This window comes from Apis dorsata, unplaced genomic scaffold, assembly GCF_000469605.1.
Source record: "Apis dorsata unplaced genomic scaffold, Apis dorsata 1.3 scaffold_563, whole genome shotgun sequence".
Classification (NCBI taxonomy): domain Eukaryota; kingdom Metazoa; phylum Arthropoda; class Insecta; order Hymenoptera; family Apidae; genus Apis; species Apis dorsata.
In genome coordinates, this window is record NW_006263775.1 from 238395 (window position 1) to 261309 (window position 22915).

General features: G+C 27.8%; 1 protein-coding gene across 12 annotated transcripts in view; it reads right to left on the bottom strand.

Moving 5' to 3' along the window:
- LOC102678780 (peripheral plasma membrane protein CASK) overlaps positions 1-22915 on the bottom strand; it is a 241295-nt gene that overhangs the window by 185161 nt on the left and 33219 nt on the right. For 10 of the 12 annotated variants that reach the window (XM_006620907.2, XM_006620909.2, XM_006620906.2 and 7 more), the window contains exons 6-11: positions 12042-12128; positions 7244-7419; positions 6971-7093; positions 5444-5633; positions 4951-5072; positions 3387-3566 (exon numbers count right to left, since the gene is read on the bottom strand). In XM_006620907.2, the coding sequence (XP_006620970.1) occupies positions 3387-3566; positions 4951-5072; positions 5444-5633; positions 6971-7093; positions 7244-7419; positions 12042-12128 (878 nt within the window). Of the gene's footprint in view, positions 1-3386; positions 3567-4950; positions 5073-5443; positions 5634-6970; positions 7094-7243; positions 7420-12041; positions 12129-13533; positions 13603-22915 lie in introns of all 12 variants that reach the window. The other 2 variants (XM_006620908.2, XM_006620914.2) reach the window with 2 other exon arrangements.

Genomic DNA, 22915 nt, shown 5'->3' on the forward strand with positions numbered 1-22915 from the left:
TTCTTTGTATGCATGAATTAGATATTTTTTATATAATCTATTTATAATTTATCTATGTATCTTATACTCTTTCAATAAGAAGTAATAATATTAATATATTTCATGTGATGCTTTCTTTTATTTGCTTTTCAAAAATTTTCAAATTGTTATTTCAAATATTAGAATCAAAGAAATTTTAAAAATATAATAAAATTTTAGCATAGATAATTCTTTCAACCGATGAATATTTTTCTCCTCTGTTTTTCAATGCTTATTTTCCGTATGCCAATAAAAATAATATAAAAATTGAAATATTTGTAATTAAAATGTCATATACTATATATACATATGCATATACATATCAAAAGCATCTAATTGTATTTTTTTATTGAAATATAATTTTCTATGAGATACATCGAATATATAATTAAATATTTTTATGACCAACTATATCTAGATTAAATGAAGCCACGAATTTAGGTTCAAAATAATTAAAATTTGTTATAGTTCGTTTTCACTATGAAAATTTATTTCAATATTTCCCTTAATTTCTACTGAACTGATTTTACAGGGGGAAAATAATTATTTTGAATAAAAAAACAAAATATAGATGCTCAAATATAGAGATAAAAAATGATTTTTAAAAATAAATAATATATTCCGTGAAAATATATTCAACACAAATGAAAAACTCTAAAATAGTAAAACGAGTACAATAAAAAAAAATTTGATGATACGAAAACGACCAACAAACTCTCGCATAAAGTGAATCCTTTTTTTACTACGACAGATATATGAAACTCGGTTTATTTCCATGTTAGCGAAATCACATTGAAACTCGTATCGTGACTCTTGAACGCTTGAACGCTAGTTGTACTTTATCATTTCTAGAACTGTAGTTTCATTCTGGACATTTTGAAACTCTAACAGAGAGCGTTAATACGAGTCTGGCAAAGGTCCATTATTCGTATCTTTTAACATGCACTTCCCTCGTACAAGTACTTCTCAAAAATCTTGAGTCCAAACATGTTGAATATTTTTTAAACTACTTCGCTTAGTCTTATTTCTAGATACAATAAAATTTAAAGAAAATTTTCACTTTACATGATACTGTGTTAAAATTTTACAACTATTTTATATAAAATAAAAAATATTATTTTTACTTATTTAAATTTTGAATTAAAATTATAGAAAAATACACACGAGCCAGAAAAATCTTTAGTTTACTTTGCATGTTATATTGTATTAAGCTAATTTAAAATTTGCATTTTATAATATTCTATCTGAGAATAATTAATTTTGATAATCTTTTTTCACTATAAAAATATTAAAATTTAGAATTTTGATTTTAAACGTTATATAGATCTATATAATTTTAATTTTTTTTTTCATTTATACATTTTTGAAGAGAGAATAAATTTTTTACCTAATTATAGATTAAATCTTAAAATCTTAAAATTAATATCATCAAAATAAAACTAATTTTTCCTATTATGAATTAGCCTACTCAAACACAAAATTTCTCCAACAAATTGAAACGCCAACATGGAAGGCAAATGATACGTTTTTATAATTCTAATCAAGCCAGAATCAGACAACGTAATTTTTCAAAAAAAAAACAAGACGTGGAACAATGAATGTCTAGCAATCAAGTTGAATGGAAAAAATTAATAAGTCAGCACTCAGGATGGGCACGCAAATCCATTCGCGCATCAGAACCCGTCCTTTTCACGGTAACATCATCCTATCGTTCTTTTAGTCCGGCCCTATTTGTCTTTTCTTCCTTCTTTCTCCATATTTGTCCTGCTCTTTCCTGCAATCTTTCTCCCCTCTTTACGTGTTCCTCACGCTACAGCTACGGGATTTTTAAATGAGAATTTTAACGATCGACCTACATTTCTGTGCCCTATTTACGGTGTATCGCAGGCAATGTCAAACACCGCGGCAAATACACTACCACTAGCGACGAATGCCACGGCGGAAAAGAGGGAACGATGTAATTGCGAGTACGTCGCGAGACCCCTTCGCATTGACACCTTCAAAAACGTGAGACTAGGAAAGAAAGGGAACGCTATTGTAACGATTACCAATTCGTCGACCTATTTTCCACGTGTTTTCGCAATTATACGATCTTTTTGTGCCAGTGTGCAACGTGCTTTGTTTCAATTTCAAAATGAAAATATGTGTCTGAAGATCACGAGAAGAATGTGTATTTTGATAATTTTTGAAGGAATGTATTAATTTCTTAATTCATTCATAAATTAATTCTGTCTTTATAGTAAATTGTGTAGCGTATTTGTTTGAATTTTGAAAAGAAAAAAGATGCTTGAAGATTGTAATCATGTGAAAGATATTTTATTACGTAGTTAGACAAATTTCGAAGGGAGGATATATTGTAAGTACAAATTGATTCCATGATAATATAGTTTTAATCGTGTTAAAAAATTTTTTAAATCTCATAATAGGTTTGATATGTTTTAACATTTTAATTTAATATAAGAAGCAAACATGACAATATCTAGAAATATTTTCATTATTCGAATAAAATTTTACTAAATACAATATATTTTTTATTTTACTAAATACAATATATCTTCCTCCAATATATCAATGTTTTCAAAGAAATTTGGAATGGTCAAAATTTTTTTCTGTACAATTAATGCGAAATATAATTAATAAATAATAAATAATAATTATATAGAATTAAAATATTATTTTTTTAATTTCTATAAAAAAAGAGAATTTTTTGATATTAATATTGATAGTAATATTTTTTTTATAAAATTCAGTTCATAATTTGATGAAAAATGTACATATATATCAGTGAAATTTACATTATACACAATCTTCAAGTACTTTTCTTTATTCATAGATAAAAGTAATTTTACCTCAATAAAATGATTTGCTTTTATAGTTATTAAAATTATAATTACAGTTTTAAAATTAATTTTTGAAATTATATCTTTCCTATTCTAAAATCTTTCATTTGATTTAATTTAATTATTCCATAATTCCTAATATATACTTAAATACTTATAATACATTCCTTTAAATTTCGTTTGTATCCTTATTTCATTATTTGTAACTTATATAATAACTATATTAATTATAGAATAATAATATTATTAAGCAATATAGTATATACTAACTATATAGTAATAATTATATAATATAATATTACATAATTTTATATAATATTACTTATGCTATATTATTTTACTATATTATTAATATATACATATATGTTGCTAAAATAAAATTTTGATTATATAAAGTTTTAAATATTAATTTTCAGTTCATAACCACAATATTATAGCAATATGGTTTTATACCTATATGTTATATTCATTATCTATTTCGCACCAGAATCATATGATAGCACTTAAATAAATTATTCGAAGACTTACCCTCATGTGTGGCTGGACCAAAAGTTCATGGAGTTCCCGAAGATCCGCCCTATCGATGTTTCGTATCGCTGAATGCTCTATTTCTCGAAGAAGTTCTTCGACCTCTCGCGCACGCTGAACAGCGTCTGTCTGTGGCGCTCGACATGGCGTTGGAACTCGAGTCGAAATCCTATCGTAAAGCTGAATAAGAACAACTACGTTAATCCTTGTATTGAATTTCCACAACTAAAACTATAAAGATATTTCAAATTCACTAAATCCAATAGCTTTGGTTATGTATTCATGTCAATATACTTTTTTGTATATTATGTGTGAAAAATATATATGATAACTTCATTTCGTATATTTTGCAATACAGTTTCCATATTCATATATAAATTATAATAGTCAATTATTAATAGATTAAAATACTTACATAGATAACTTAAACACAATAATACTAAAACAAATTCGAAATCAGTTTCATCCAAATGGTTGAATAAACTTGAAATAAATCACGTATTAATTTCCACACATCCGTTTATTAAGCCTATCAGCCATGTACTAATCGTATTCGCGGGAAAACAGATTAGTTCATCGTGAAGCCTTCAGATGTCCTATCACGTCGCGGTGCAGCGAAAGATCATGTGTGATGAATGGAACGATGGTATTGTTTACATTACCGACGAAAGAAAAAGACAAAATCAACGCCGATAATTACCCACATTTTGTTTAAAATCGATTTACTTACCAAAAAATAGGCAATTTCGAGGAGATCACCGGCCAATTCGACTTCACCGAAGAACATTAATTGACAAAGCCGCATCTTTTTGTTTACGATATTCCTATTCTAACAAATAAATTATTGATTTCATATGTCTTTATATAATGAGATATACATACACATCTATCTAATGGAAAATGAATTGTGACGATTTTGCAATCCTGTATAGCATTTTGTTTATCAGACCAACACGACAGCCATCTTGATAATCAAGGATCAAGCGCTTGCGCCCTATTCCCGAATAAAATGAGGGCGCGTACCTCTTCCCTCGGGATATAAACATGATAAAGGGTTGAAACTGTAGAACGAAACAGTGGAGCATGGAATGACCTTGAAATCAATAGAAATCAACAGTGGCGCCACGAATAAGAATTATTACCGTATGTCGATAAAGTAAAAGGACTAATGATAAGTATAATAAAAATTAAAATAATTATAAGAAAAAAAATTAATAAAAATTATATATCATTAGTAAAGACAAATTAAATCTCATTAATATCTAATCTTAGTAATGAATTTCAAACGAATTATCATTATCTTCGTTATATTATCGATATACAGTAAGTAAGCAGATAAGATAGAAATCTATATGATGAAGATATATTTTAGAAATTTGTCTGTTTGCCTAAATTTTGTAATTATAATTATTTTATAATTATAATTATTAAATTCTTGATACTATATATATTTGAATTTATATAAATAACATATTTAAAGAACTGGAAACTATATTTCAAAATTACGAAATATGAAATTTATTGATACGAGATTTAGAATTGTTTTACAATATCTCAAACATACCTCTAAAATAGCTCGAAGACGATAATCATCAACTGCATTAAGTATCTCGGCACGCGTCAGTCTTCCACTCTCTTGAAGTACTTCAATATCATCGAGAGAGTCTATAATTTCAGCTACAGCACCTGAAAAATAAATATAATTTTAGAATATATACTATAATAATAAATATAATTAAAAAAATAATCAAGTTTGCAATTAATCAATCGTTTAATTATTATTGGAAATAATCATGACTTAATAATTAACTGATTTCATTAATTATTTATAATTTTAAATAGATTAAGAGTAATATAATATAAAATAATAATAAAATAAGATAAAAATATGAATGAAATAGCTTTAAAATACTAAAAAACTTATATAATAACACTTACTTTTTTGATTTATATATATAATTTATATAATTTTACTTGAAAATCAAATTCTAAATTGCGTTTTATTCTTTGTTTATAATGACTATACAATATACATAAGTATTACATTATATTCATACCTGTGGTTATAACTTCATCGTCTCCTATATCAAAAAAGCTGTCACCGTTAATTTCCGAATATGGGATGTGCCATTTGGAGGATGAAATCGCCACTTTCACAGCGTCTTTCAATTTTCGTCTAGCATTGAATTTCTTAAGCTCTTCTATAGTTTCAGCTAAATGTATTCGGGCCACACCCTTATCACGATCCTACAAATATAATTTATTTAAGGATTATGTAACATTAATATCGTCATTAAATTACGAACAGTAATATTATAAATAAATCCCCATATGTGATAAATCATCTATAAAATAACCACTGAAATTAGAGCATGGAACGTTCAACTAATATTAATTATTTCTTATTAACTTCAAACCCCATAAATGTAAGAAATTCTTGTATTCAGCAATAAATTAATATCATATAATATTTTCTATCATATAATATTTCATATTATATAATATTTTCTACTTAATTAACATATATATCGAATAAAAAGAGATTAATATTTAAAATAAAATATAGTGATTTTTCATTAACTTCAGTGATTATAAATTTTCGTATATTTAATGATAAATTATAATATTTTGAAAGAAATTAATATTCCTTATGTGAAATGAAATAAACGGATAATATGAACAAATGAATTTGTATATCAATAACCAAGCGATCTATACGTTCGAACAAAAAGGAGTGTCCAATATTTGTTTCGAAAAAATCTATCGGGAAATTTCTTATTAAAAAAAAAAAGGGACGATAATTACGTTCGTTTTCTATGAAGTTCTTAGAACTTGAGCGAGTGTGCAGTCACGTTCAAAAAACTGTAACTGGCACAGAGAAAAATATACACCGCTACAGTTATTTTCATTAACCGGTGGAACTTTGCCCCTGCTATAGCGATCGATAGCCCAGTTGCACGTGTATTGCATCGATATATGGGGTGACTCCAAGCTTCGCTACCTTAGGTCACTGGCTAACTGTCGTGTCATATAGGTATATTCTTACTTTATTACACCATATGCCGTGCACATGCGCAACGTACATTCACCGGATATAATAACAGAAAATGAGGCCGTTTATCGAAAAGCTGATACGATATAAAAAGAAGGCAGATACGCTCCGAGCATCTATTAAATAGAAATTGTTAAACACGAATACACGTGTTGTCGGAAATAATCGTTTGTACTTCACAGTTACACTTTCGAGAAATAAAAGTTTTATTATTTCAATCATTTTTTATATTTTTTATACACGAAGATTATTTCCTCTCCTCAAAAACAATTTCCAACTTCTCACGTTACAATATTTTCTTTTTTTCTTTCGTAAAAATAAATCGAGATGAAAAGCTTTCCGAATTTTGTTAATGAAAATTCTCCCTCTATAAAATTCGTCCATATTGATGATTTCACTTTCAAACTCATGCTCGAAAACTTTACATACTTTCAAGTATTGAGAAACGTCATTTAACAATTAACATAATCTTTTGAACATGACTGAAAAAAAAATCCTCTCATTACTTCTGATTCAATCAAACCTAACTTACTCTAAGCCATTTGTGGTTCAGCACTTCTTGTATGGTAATCCTATGATTTACATCCGTTGTGAGCATTCTTTGTATGAGATCCTTCGCCGGTTCACTAATATTGTCCCACAATGGTGTCTCCATCTGAAAATATTACGATTATGTCATGAATAGTTTCATTGTTGGTGCACAATATCGTGTAAACGTTATATTAAAATATGTATGTAAAAATATATCGTCATCTTTCTTCCTTTCATAGAGCAAGAGAAAATGTTACGTTTAATCAATTTCTACCTGTACTCGTCCTCTGCAAATTGCTTCTCGCAGTCTATCTCGAGAGCCGACGAATGGAAGTGTACCGGTTAATAGGACATGAAGTAGTACTCCGGCTGACCAAACGTCACCAGGCTTCCCGTACTGTCTCCGTTGGATCACTTCCGGCGCCATGAAGTGTGGACACCCAACACGACCTACACGACCAAGAACATCTTTAGAATCATGTAAAACACGGTATATTCGGCATGATGGAAGCGAGCTGGGGCAGTGATTGCTTCGAAAGTTCGCAGTCGATCGTTACACGTTTCGTGAAAACTTTCATACCCGGGTCGAAACTTCGTCGTTAAGTTCCAAATTGAAAGTTTGATCCATATGAGCAAAATTCTCGCCTCGATGCTATTTACGATTACACAAGTAAACACAAGTACTCTAATAAGTTTTTCTATCACGTTCTTGAAGAAATTTTTTTCTTTTTCGATGATCGATCAAGGCAAGGATCGATGGCTGGGTCATTTTTGATTCGGTAGACTTTATTAATTAATCCTCTGGGTACAGCAACTACTGCTCCGGATTAATTTTTCATCTAAACTTTAAACTTTAAAAAACTTTTTCTCTTAAAAACCTTTGAAAAAATTCGAAGTCTCTAATTTTAATTTAAAATTTTTCAACGCGGATTTTCTTCACAAAAATTTAACAACGAAATTTTCTCTTGATCCTTGAGTTGGATTCTATACAAAGGATTAGATAAAGATTTAAAAGATTTAAAGCTTTTTCAACGAAGAATTTAACAATAGAATTCTCTTTTAATTCTTAGCAATTCAAATCGGATAATAAAAATGAATATATACGCATAAATAAAGACAAAGACTTAGATAGTTTGGATTTATGAATATGAGTTCCAGCCATCGTATTTCTAGTATCTTCAACTTTTGCGTATATCTTAAACGATTAACATTGATCGTGGATTTTATTGTAAAAAATAATTTTTTGATAAAACTAACGCGATCATGGGGGGAGAGTGAAGGGACTGAACAAATAAAATGCGGGTAATCTGTATTCCGAATAATTTAAAATCTTCTTCCAATGAATCTCATCGCGTTAACGATTGAAAACTCGATAGCCGTAAAGAAAGAGATAGAACCGCTCGTTATTTCGTGAATGCTAGATCGACTGGACCAATTGGATATGCATGTAATGCCAATAGACGAATATGTATTATATTCAAATGTAAAACAAATGAAACATTCGGTGAGAAGAGAATAACGCATTGCCGCATCTAGGCACACTTGTACGAGCACAATGCAATGTTTTGCAAATTGCAGCGTGCTAATCAAATGTATAAATAACATCTAGCTGGAGGTTGCAGAAACGAGGCAGAAAAGCTGGATAAAAAAAGGATATTGAACAAATGAATTTAGAGAAACGTGAACGATAGCATACGCGATTGTCAAAGCAAACAAAGCAGAAATAGTAGATACGCGCGGAATTTATTTATTACAAAAGTTTGTTTAACTATCGTAATGTTTTACATACGTTCAATGAGCGAAACAGAATACCAAATTATCCTGTCTTTTCGATTGAAACTTAAAGACTTTAAGATTTTATATTATAAGTATAAAAATAATTAGTATGATAATCATTTTCAGCTAATGGCAGAATTTAAATATATCAATAAGAGTAAGAATTTGAAAAACATTTCATAATATTATTAATAAATTGTTGATTTTATAACGCTTTGTAATAATATTATTTTAAATATCTCTGCTTAATTTAATTTATAATAAAACGTGAAAATGAACAATTTAATTATTCGATAAAATTCATTTTTTAATTATAGTTAAAAAAATGAATCAAAATTTAAACTAAATAAGATGTAATACGATTCACAAATTTCTAAAATTTTTCAAAAATATATGCAATAATTTTCTTGCAATAAATATAATCATATTTTTAGTAATTTTAATATCTACAGATAATTAGGTTTCTGTTTCATAATGAAAAATCCTTTGAAAAATAGCAATGGATGTACCTGTATAAATATAATACATTCATTTAAATATAAAAACATGAAAATAAATACAATTAATTTTATACATAAGCGAAATGTGTATATATAAATTAAACATTTAATTTTTATTTGTATAAACTGTACAAAAATATTTGTTTAAAGATAATTGCAATGTTTCGGATATTATATAAACTTGACAACATCGAATGAATAAACAAATCATAATATACTACTTACAAAACTCCTTTAGTGAAAGATAAATGTTGTTTACGTAAGGGAGTAAAATAAGTAGCAAATTAGCATATATATTAGGTAAAGAAAATTCCGTCCATCTCTCTCAAATTTGCACCAACCGGAATTATATACGAAAATGCACGAAACTAGGTCAAAATTATAATACATAGAGAGAGTGTGAATTATATATAGCAAAAAACATGAAAAAAAAGACGTATAAGGGGAATACATCAAACTACATACATTAACAAGATTACAAAGATGAATCTGTGCAATGAGATGGAGATAATAAGACAGAATATAAAATTTCAAGAAAATGATGCTGAAAAAAATATAATAATATTCGCAATACGAAGCTGTCGATATCAAACATGAATGAAGAAATTATGCGAATTGTTAATATATAATATCGTAAAATATAATGCGTGTATATATATAATAACAAATAATAGTGTTTCTTTTTTTATGAATTCTGTAAATATTTATGAAGAGAAATAATTATCATTAATAGTGAATAAAATCTATTAACAATAATTGTTCAATAAATGCATTTTGTCTTCTTAATTTGTAACATTATGCATAATACAAGTTGCTTCATGGACACATGTGGCAAATATGACGAACCACTCACCATAAACCATTTCCACGTGGTCGACGTTGGTGCATTAAACTTTAGCGAATATATGTAATAAATGCGAGCAAAAAGGATTGCAAAATTACGCGATCATAAAACTGTGAGTAGTTGAACGTGAATTTTTTTATCATTGCTTTTTCATGGAAATATAATGAAAAAAAAAAAAAAAGATAGAACAACATTTTATTTTAATCCACGCTGAGAGATAGCGGATCGAATAAACAATATAGATAATTCTATTTCGATTTAAATTGACATTGAAATTCAAATCTGATATATAATTTATAGAATCGTGATTTTATGACATTCGCAAATCTCATCTTTAATCCTCTCTTCCGATCTGCTGTTTAAAATTTTGATCACGAACGAAAGCTCATACGCACCAATCATTTTAACGCATTGCTATATCCGCTTTATTCGATTCTCACCGCTTGAAATCTTGAAAACTGTACTGTCACGTACTTGACATTGCTTACTCATTTCTTTTTTTCCCCTCCCTTTTTTAATTTATTTCAATTGTTCATTTATCGATTTCGAGAGAAGTTAATTAAAATTTGCTTTTGCCCGTTCGAATTGAGTGGAATAAATCTAGATATGCACGTTGATTTCGAAGAGAAATATTTTCTGCAAAATATGGATTTATTTTTTATAAAATTTATTTTTCTTCATTTACGTATAATTTGATGATCATATGATATAAAAGAGGATTACATTTTAAAATATATGATACCTATATAAAATAATATTTTCAATAATCTTTAAATGCAAAATCATTATCATGATGATATATATTGCAATGATGTATGTATGTGTAAAACACATATTCATGTTTAGACACTTACGTTCGAATGTTCACTTGCATGATATTATTTTTTTTTTTTAAATAACAGATGGAAAATATTGATGATGTACGACACCACAGATAACAAACGATAAGACAAACACAAAGGCATACATATATAGGCAGACACATAGAGACAGGCTAGTCTACCGCTACGAACAATGACGACACAAACAAGCCCAACAATCGGGCAATTTCTGAACGCAATCAGACTAAACAAGAAAAACATTGAAGAGTTTATTACGTACTAAAAGGAGTTGTAATTAAAAATTTTAAAAATATAAATATCACCAAAATTTGTTTATTTTTTTATAAATACGTGCTATCCAATACAATACTTACTCATAATGAACAAAAAAAAGTTTTGCATATACATTAATTTGATAAATAATCTTCTTTTCTTTCTTCTTTAATCGTCAAAAATAAAAACTTATTGATTATTGATACTATTTCTAATTATAAAAATGGACAAGGAAAATCGTAATGAACCCTTCAATCATAGAATCCCTATAACGATGAAGCAGAAGTTGACTCATTCGTACACTCTACAAAAGGGGGGCACGTCGATGTAGGGGAACAAACCAAGGTAACGAGAACAGAAACAAGAAAAAAATAAAAAATAAAAAATAAAAATGGGCATTTCTGTCTTTTTCTCGAGAATATTAGACAGCTCGACGACACAACGTGTATTTGTCACTACGCGGGCCTGCACAACGATTTTACAGGAACAAACTACCGTACGTAGGTCAAGTGGAGTGTCTACGCAGACACTACGTGTTGTTCTGAAGCTGACATAATCGAACGACACGCGGGGGTAGAATGAATATATGCGTGCCATTGAAAACCAGGAACGATTTTAATCGATCCCCTGTTAGTTCTAACGATATGTCGTCGTCACAAGAGAAATCGAACACAGTCTTTTAAAACCAATCGAGAGGGTTGTGCGCGCGTATTCAAACGAACGATTCGATATAGACGAGAATATTTCGAAGAAGAGTCGAAAGATTTTTTTTCTTTCTTTCCATTCTTTTTCATTCGTTTTTCGTCGTTTCTACCCCCGGTTCTCGTTATTATGCGGATGTGGCAGGCATACGAGTACCGATATTGTCCTCCGTATCGCTCACTAGCGAATCCTCGGCGTCGGTCAGGTCCTCGAAAGGGAAATTGCAGCTCGGAGACGTCAGCCCTATCGAAAGAACACAGACAAATAGGACAAGGATCGTTATCGTCGGAGTAATTTTCGGGTTGGGTGGCGTCCGCCATCATCGACGATAAGAGGAAGACCTTATCGTCATCGCCGTTATTCGTAGAGGAAGACAGACCTGTGTTTGTGTCATTGTATCGAAGAATCGAGTTTGGTACGGGTCAGAGCATCGAGTCGTGGAAAACGGATTTTTCTAAACGATTTCTTTTTTTGGCATAGTTGCGTCTTTATCCGGCCAATTGAACGTTAATCTCGTTGACTCGTTTGGTCATTGGAGATAAAAAGGGATGCTTTCTTTAATTAGTTATCATTGGCTATAAATTTACCATTCCTCGTTTGCTTTCAAACGACTTTGGATACTGTGGTGTCTTGTTATATGTATATATATTTTCTATATATATACATTTATATGTATGTATATATATATAAAAATAAAATGGTAAATTGGGTCATTGTATTAATCGCTACTAAAAAATTTATCGCGAAATTTGAATAAAAATATGGATGTATAAATGGTACAAAAATGGAATCTATGATACATTGAGAACATTGAAATGGAATCAAGTTAAATTCAAGTGCATTATAACAAAGAAATTGAAAATATAGAATGTAGAATATAATTTTTAGATACGAAACTTAGTTTTTAAAAATGTGAATCGAAAATCGAATCTTTCTTTCCCTCTTATATTGAATATTTAGCTAATTTTTCATTTTTCATTTTCTTTGATTTTTAACGAAAAAATTTTTTGGATTAATGATATTCTAATTCTTTGAAATGATTTTGTTTTTCCAAAATTTTAATTCTTTTTCATTTCTCTACATATATGTTAATTTAATCCCAAACTTTTAAACAGAATTTTCCAAAAATTTCCAATTTTCCAAAAAACAAAGCTTCGTATTAAAAAAAAATTCATATTAGAGTCTATTTGTATATATAAAACCATGTAATATTATTTGTAAAATTATTTACATCGAAAATCACATCGAACAATAGTGAAAGAATAGGGAATAATCATGTTTTTTCAAATGTAACAAATCCTCTGATCGAAGGATTTTTCCTTTATTTCGAATTCGTATCGGGTTAAGGTTCGATAAAACACATGGTGACAAGGTGACAGTTTTTCAGATCGTTCTCAGATCGAAGTTTCAGACTCGTGGTCGAAATCTGAACGCGAATAAGCAAGCAAGCAAGCAGTGGCAGCTTCTAGAAGTACAGTAATGTGAGAGGGACACACGGATCGGGTTAAGATAGTAGCATAATGTGTGGTTCTGTACGTGAATATATGTGATTCTGTATATGTGTTTGTATATGTGAGTGTGTGATACATATGGCATGATGATACAAGGCTCCTGCGGAAGTGATGATTAAAGGTTAGGTCAGGCTTACCCTCGTTGTCGGCCTTCAAGTAGAGCTGCCCCTTTGGGCTCAGACACTGCCGATACTCGTTGTAATACTCTGTATTCATTCAAACCAAATTTCAAATTATCAAATTTTATCATTTTAAGCGATGCTCTTTCCTCGCGTAGCTATTCAAAATTTTCTATAATAAAATTTTGGAATGTTTTCAAGCAAAATTGCGGACAATACTTCCATACGCAAATTCTATAATAGCGCAAAATGTTTCTCAAGCTTTATTACAGCGTAGCGAAGAAAATTTATAATGTACATCATGTGAAATTTTCATTACTAGAATTGAATATAATTTTGTTTCGATCGATTTCGTTGCATAATTATTTTCTTAAATATTTCAGTTCTTTTAAATGCTATTCGTTTTATGCTCATAAAATAAACATGTTCTGTTTTATAGTTATAATTATTATAAGCTACACGATACGATAAAAATTCTTGTATGCTAATACATTCTTTTATCGTATTTTCTAATGTAAAAATTGCAAAGAAACTAGGAACTGAAATTAATTGCGAAAAATATCAAAGCCTCGTGTTTCGTGTATGGAAAGCAAAAAAAAGAGATAACAAAATCTTTTTAATATTGAATCGATAATATGATAATAAAAATTTCAATAATATACTCGCTTTGATACCATGAAACAATGCATAATAAATATAAAAATTAGAAAGAAGATTAATTTTAGAAAAGTAGACTATTATTATTCAAAAAAAAAAAAAAAGGAAAAAAAGGAACATCTTTCGCCTTTCTCAAATTCGTTAAGCGGTTCATCTAGAAACTCATGAATCCAAGAAGATCCAGTTTTCAAAGATACGAAGTTTGCTGCTCCACTTTTAAGGCTACTTTTCTCTTTGATATTTGTGTTTTTCTTATTGTTCGATACCTTAAATTAGTTCCGAAAGTTGGAAAGTTACATAATAAATATAGCTTTCGACGAATTTAACATCTGCTTTAATCATGACAACTTTCTGCAATAATAATTCCAAGAATTCCTCTCCCTTTAGATTTTAAATTATTGTTATTTATCGAATAAAACTGCGAGAAAATTGGACTAATTATTAGAAATTCAAAATAAACATTTATTTAAAAAATTTGAAATGTTAATTTTAATTTTAATCGATAAAAGAGTAAATTACTAATATCTTAAATAAATAAACTTGTGAACTGATACACAATTACATTAAAATTGTACAATTAGCAAAATTAAAAATATAATTTATGTAATAAAAAAAAAACTATCTTTTTCTTATTACTATATAAAAATATATAATCATAATATTAAAATGTGACTTTTTATAAATACTATAAAATAAATTATATTGAATAATATATTTAATTCAATATAATTTAAATACGATAATATTTTAAATTAACTAAATTATGATTATATTTTAAATTAAATTAAATTAAAATATGTAATATTTAATAATAATAAAAAACAAATCTTCACAATGTGAGAAGATCCAATTTTATTTTTTTCGAAATTCAAAGCATTTATTAATCTTCCATTTCCAAATCATAAAATTAATATACTAAAATTTTTTACAAAAAATACAACTATCGCTTTTCTGTTCTACTAACATGTAACAAAGTCTTAGGTTATTCTATCCTTCAACTATAAAAGTAAATACAAAAAAATGTGCAATAAAGTCAAAGTTCCTAAAGTGACAGTAATTGAGTCTTTTATCCTAATTCTACAATTTTATCTCGCAACTATTGCCATATTTATGTACTAGAAAAAAGAACTTAAACATTTTCTACGAAATAATCCCAAAAGTATTACTCTAAAAGAAACAAAATTTAGAAAGTGAAAAAAACTTTTATTCGAATATTAAATATTTGTTCATTCACAACGCTCTATGAAGAAAATCTTTCCTGATGATAATTTCATCTATTCGATCCTCGAATTGAAATGCGCCCAGCTTAAAATTACAACGAGGCGCAGCATATACTTGTTTTAGATCCTCCGTAACATTCTTTCGCAAACAACTCGGATCAATACTCCACATCTTCTACGAAAAATGTATCGTGGTATCTGTTTCCGCGTTTCAGTCAGTTCTCAACGCGGAAAAACTAGGAAAGAACACGGGTGCATGGAAAATAAATTTAGCCGCCACTATTCAGACAGGGATCGGGGAACGAGGGGACGAAATCATTGATTTTACGGCATGATTCATTGATTTTATACGAATCACGGAGCATGAATGAAAGTCTGACCACTTACGCATGAGCACCGAGTGAAGTGGATCGATTGCTATAACAAAGTGCATTTTATCAACGGCTCTTAACGGCGATACGATCAAATGTGGCGCGACAATTCCTCCTACGATTATCACTAAAACGGATTTATAATAATAAAACAAGGGTACAACGGTTGGAAATATCGGAGATTTTTTTTTTCCTTTTCTTTATGAATGAAAGAGTTTTGTCTACGTTGTGCACTGATTATGATTGCGATAAAAAAGATGAAATTAATTATTGTACTACGATTGAACCTCGATTATTCACGTATCCGATTATTCATGCGTTCAATTACCAAATAATCTCGATGCTTGAGATTAACTGGAATTACGAAGCGCATTTTCTCTGTAAATTTACATGATACAATGAAAATATTTGCTGAATATTTGTTGAATGAAAATATATATAAATTGTGGATATTAAAAATTTTGTCTTTCTAAAATTTTATTTAATTAAATTTCTAATTTTATTTAATTAAATTTCTAAATTTTTAAAAAAAAATTGGCTTTTCAAAATTAAAAAAAATATTCCTTAATAAATTTATAAATTATTTTTTCTATTTCTATTGATAATTTTGACTTTTTAAAATCTTGATATAAAGATCCCTTTTTACTTAAAAAATTTGTATAGATTATTTTTCTAAACTAACTATTTTATATCATTCTATAAAAATAGCGAGTTACGTAGTTAATTTTATAGAATAAAAAAACGTGTTTATTTTGTTACTCGAATAGATTAGTAAAAATTTTCATTGAAACATACAGAATTGACTTCGTCGAATCGAGGTAGAGCAATTGCCAGTGGATTAAGGCTGTTTATTTATCGACGCGTAAAAAGACCTTAATCTACATGAATATTGAAACCTTTGACACGTTCACAGGCTGCCTCAGGGTTCTATCTGAAAACCAAAGTTCCGTCTTTTTCGCATAGTGTTCAAATGTGTAAATTGACATTGGCGTGTCTGATGAAATCCTGATGAAGCTAGCTTCAATACTTCGAAACGAACGTTTTTCCAAAGAAAATAAAGAAAAGTACTGAAAAAAACTTCAAAAGCTTAGAAAATAAGTACGAGAATATTAAAATCTTTGACATTTTCTCACTCTGACATCAATCATGCAATCTGATATACATGTTCACTTTTTAAAAATTCTTATCTTTTCTATGTAACTTTTTTTATCTGATTATATTGTTATTAAGAATTAAAATCTAAGATTGTAATTAGGAATTGTGATAAGTAAACTACTCGAAATCAATGTACTGATAAGTATAATAACATAATAATAAATGAATAAAATAAGATAAAATATAATTAAAATGTAATTCTTAAATAAATTCTAGAAAAATTTAAAAAAAAATCTTTCTTTTTAACTCTATTTTTTTATCAACTCTAACTATTTTTTGAAATAATCAATGATTTTGATTATTTATAAACATTGTATAAAGAAATCCATTTATGTATTGTTAATTTAAGAAATTTTAATGCCTAAGATTAATTGGAATTACAATTTTGAGATTGTTCCCTTTATTATCCACATTAAAATGAAATTTTCAACCCTCCTTTTCCATTTGACCAAACATGAAACTCATATAGCGAAAGGTCTTGATGATAAGGCAGATTTTCCTATTATTCTGTCTGAATTTCAAGCAGTAACTCCTATATCACAATCACAAAATGTGGTCGAGCATTGTTCCGAATAAGATCACTTTTCAACAAGATTTTCCAGATCATTTATTTTTTATGGCTTTTGGTAGACACATATGTTATCATATCTTGTAATAACTAAAGATATTGATATAATAAATTAACATTAATTTTTTCAACATTTAATTCACGTTTATATTTGTAATGAATTAATATATAATTCATAATTGACTCATTTTTTCATAAAAAAAAAATTTAAAAATATAAACTAGAAAATCAATGAAAATTTTATCAAGGCGTAATTTCCTGATAATAAAAATTAAAAAAAAAATTAATTACATAAATACTTAAAGTTTCTATAAAAAAAAATTTAAAAGGAGAAAAATTCTTTCTAAAATTAATAATTTCATCATTACGATTATTTATACACTTATGGCTCGATTTCAAAGAGATATGGTTTCTGTTAATATCCGCAGGATATATTTTCAACAATTTACTAATTAATAATATCATTAAATTACCAACGTGTGTGTGTAGATATATATCATATATCATATTCAAAGAAATTATGTATATCACATAGAGATCCAAACTTAATTTTCTGACAAAAAAAATACACACGGATAATTTCAGACCAATTGAAACAAAATACTGTAGCCAGAAACTCAGAAACAGAAAGGATCATTAATAGATGTTTTAGCTAATATTTCACTACTTATGTAGATATTCATTATATTTATGAAATATTTAATAATAAGAATTGAGTTTCATGTACTATGTAAATACTCTTAAGATCTTGCACACATCTTTTGAGAAAGATAATAACTGAGATAGTTGTGGTTGTAAGTTCGTAAGCGTGTAATCCAAGACTCAGTCTCATCAAGGTGTATTTTTCTTCATTAGTCGCTACTTCCTTCCCTCAGAAATAGAACTGTCTACGGAAGACTGATTAGACCTTACTTTCTCACTATTAATAAGAATACGTATTTAAAAAGAAAGTGAATATCCCTCTAATTGCATTTTTTTTTCAATCAAGAATGATTAAGTAAAAATATTTTTATTTTCGTTTAATAAAACTGTAAATTATGGTATTCTGTTAACTTTTCTAAAATACCATCGAAATGTAGAAATATTTTCTCTTTATCACGTTCATGGTTTATGGTTTTTATTTCAATAAAATTTTTGTTGGCCACCATTCGTAAACACGTTTATCTCGAAAGAAAAAATAAAACTCGACAAGGAGGAAATATAGCGCGAAAATATAATAAAATTTTAGAATAAAATTAAAATCATTATCATAAAATATGACAAATATGAGAAATATATATTTATCGTTGAATAGATGAGTCATTAATTATGGACCAAGAGCGTTTTCTTTTCTTTTGCCTCGAATTTGATTAAATCAGTACTTTATACGAATAAATTTTAAAATTAATTAATTTAAATTATCTATTTGAAGAATATGCAAAGAATAATTATTAAAGAAAAAAAAAACATCTTGACTTTAATAAAAAAAAAATATAAAAAAAAAATTTCAATAAAATTTATAATAAATATTCATCAAATCTTGTCATTAAAATAGCAAAATTTATTCCTATAAATTTCATTTGAAAAATAAAATGGAATTATCAATTCCCTACATATCTCGTACATTTTATATTTATAATAGAATATTTTTCATACATAACTTTATAACAGATCATCTTTTTGATCCACATAATTGAATTATAAAATTCAGGTCAAACAAACGGAATTGATTAAACATGAAAAATATTAATTCAATAATATTATTTTCAGACATTTCAAAACATTTACTGTCAAAACATTTGTATCGTTCTTTTCAAAAAACGTGAATGTACGTACGAAAAAAAAAAGAGATAAATTGGATGAATTGATTTATAAAAAAAATTTCAAAAAAATTATTTTGAAATCAAATTCTTCCGAGATAATATTAAAAGTCAAGAAATGAAAAAAATTTTTAAAAAATAAAAAATAAAGTAATGAAATAAAAAAAAATAGTATACTCGTACAACGTGATTAATTATCACGTATTTTGTGCTAGCTTTTCTAGCATAAAAACGTATTTATAGGAATAATCGAGGTTCCATCGCAAGTAAAATATAAGGAGAAATTGCAATCATGTAAACCAAAAACCCAAATTGGGTATAAATTCCAATATCGTAGTTTTGAAGTCTTGATCAAATATAAACTCTACTTACCATAGTATCATGCGATGTCGAAGCAACAGAAGGAAAATGATCATAATTAAAATGGACACCAACGAAGATAATCGTTAAAAAAGTAACGAGGAGAAATTTTTTTGGACGAAAAATAACCGATAAAAGCCGTTGCATTCTGCACATTGAACATCGAGAAATTTCGAATACGACTGCCAATCATCGACCAAGCCAGCCAATAATGAAGAATAGGGCATTCAGCAGAGAGAAAGAGAGACAGAGACACGATACAAAAACACCAAGTGTCTTTGAAAAATTATTCTTAATGAACGTTTGTTAACACGTTTTGTTTCATGTATATAGGAAAGAAAAAAATAAATGTACATGATATATACTACTGTTCATAAATATTTGGATATTGATGTAAATTTGCATACTAGTAATAAGTATCTATTTGAATTTTATCAAATTGAGAATAAGTTAATGATTCAAAGCAGTATTTACTATCTTACTATTTGAAATTAATATAGAATTAAAATTATTTATTAAAATAGCTATTTATATTGCATTTATTATTATTTATATAGATTAATTAGATGTAAATATATCATATTTTGTATTATTTAATCAGAAAATATCAGAAACTATCAGAAAATACAAATACTTTTTAAAATAAGGATAAACAAATAAATATTAATAAATTTTAAGAAAATCTTATCTTTCAAAAAAGTCTAATAATTAATTTATATAAAAAAAATCATTGTTAATTGTTCTACACTTATATACCTTCAAAAAATTAAAATATATCTTATCAAAAATGAATACAGCATTCAGATATTTTTGAACAGTAATATATATATGTATACTATCTTTGTATACACTCTGAAAAGGCAGCATTCGATCCAATTCATCTTCTAATCGAACTTTTTGTGATATTAAAGCTATAACAAAGAAGCTTTCTTGTCGATTCATCCTCCAATAATCGTCTTTTCGTGTAATTAAGTGGCTCTTTTCATTTGCAAAGACGTTAATCAGCTTTGTCTACAAATATGTCACTCTGCTGGCAGCAATAATGTCCTAACTCTGAGGGTAAGCTCATCTCCTTGCCTCTGAATCTTTTAAGGCAGCTTCTATAACACTGTCTAGTGAAAAGGAGGTCGCGTAGCTCAACGACATTCGTTAAGATCGTTCTCGTAAATAATGGATCCCAACCAACACATATTTAAACACTGTCCTTTTCTGCTAGTTATTCGTGAAAAAAAAATTAACAACATTCATAATATTCCGTGTAAATCTTACTTAATACTACAAAGATGAGAAGATGAGCGAATTCGAAGGCAAGGATACACGAGTAATTCACGAAAAATATTTAATTAACGTTCTATTTAAAAGCATTTGACTACTTAAAATTCGACTTCTTTTTTTTTTCTTGTTTTTCTTCTCTCTCTCTCTTTTACTTTTTGTGAAATGATTTTTCTTTAGGAAACATCTTCCGCTGGAATATATTTTCACTGACTGAAAAACGCTGAAACTCGGCCATTTATCGGGTACGAGTAAAAGTTCTCTATTAAGAAACTTTATATGTTTTAAACTCTCATTCGAATTCGTTTTTAATTACCGTATACTTTATATTTTTAAAGCAAAGTAAAAGTTTTTCTATGACGTATTGAAAATCTGGATTTTTGATTAAAAAATGTAACCTTTCGATAATAATTTTGAGAATATATCGAAAATAAAAATGATAACAAAATGAAACATCAATTTTCTTTCGAAATCTAATCCGATATCACTACTATAATGAAACTTAATAAAAATTTATTATCGCAAAATATGATAATTGCCCAACTAATAACGTGCTAAAATTATATAACTAACAAATTCTACTAAAATTGAATTGAAATTAATTGATACTAACATCTTTTTTACTACAAAATTAAAAAATATATATATATGTATTTAAAAAAAATTACAATAATAATTTGCAAATTATATCGAATGCTGCCTCTCCAATGTTTGCAAATAATTAGAAGCGCTTATGTGTCACGATATTAACGCGTAGTAAAATCTAATAGTAAAATTAATAAATATCGTGTTAAAGTCAAACTTGGCGGCGGCCATGTTAGATCCGAACGATGTTAGCTCTCTTCTAGAACTAACAAGAAACATAAGAAATGTTAAAGTGCCCTTTCACCTTTGCCACACTTCTCTAGATAACCGAGTTTGCTTACTTTGTACACAGAGGAATTGGTAATTTATTATCATTCACACGTCGCAAACGCCTATAGCGACTAACCTTTTCACTATCGTGGTATACTATTTACATACATAACTGGTTTGATAACTAGATCCTTTGTGGCGGTATTCGACAAAGAGAACCGCACCGTCATTCATTTCAAATTAATCGTTGAGCAAGCAACATTCGATTTCGAAATAACTTGATCAACCGATTCGTGAAATTTTAATTGCTTGACTAAGTTTGATACTGATTATTTTTTGATGTTTGATCGTTTCGGTTAATCGATAGTAGTAATAAGATTGTATGTTTTTCTAAATGTGTGGAAAATAATGAAAAGAACATTAAATATTTCTCTAAATACAATACGTTAAAAAAATATTCGTTAAAAGATTTATATTCTATATAATTTAATTTCGTATATATTATAATTCTAAAATGTGTATTATAATAATAATTTTTTTAACTCTGCCTATAATAATCCTATAAATCCTATAAATAAATCAATATTGCATAAATTAATAGTATTTTATATATCAATATTTTAGAAATATGAATAACTAATATTAGAATAACACTTTCCAGAAAAAATTATAAGTAAATTAACTTGTTATCTATCTTTAACACATTTCATATTGTTGATCTGTCCTCTCCAATCCCCTAATACTATTCAATCTTCATTTTTATCAAATCCCTAATTTAAAAATATTACTTCATGTTGATAAATCATGCAGTACATCGAATCGAATCGAATCGATATATTTAAAAAGCAGGATGAACTATATAACATGATCAAATCTTACTGTCTTATTACATTTTTCCAATTTTATCATATGATATGATTTTAAAAAAACCATGATAAATTATCGAATTATTTTGAAACTGCTTCACCAACGATAAGAAATAAGAAATAAACGCTTCACTAATGACGAAAATACTTAGACAATCATATTTTAACTTAACTTGCCCTGTGCATAGTACTATATAACAGTTCTCTGCTCGTTCGCTACAATCACAATTTTTCCAAATTACAATAATTCTACTTGTAAAAAAAAAAAAAAAAATCG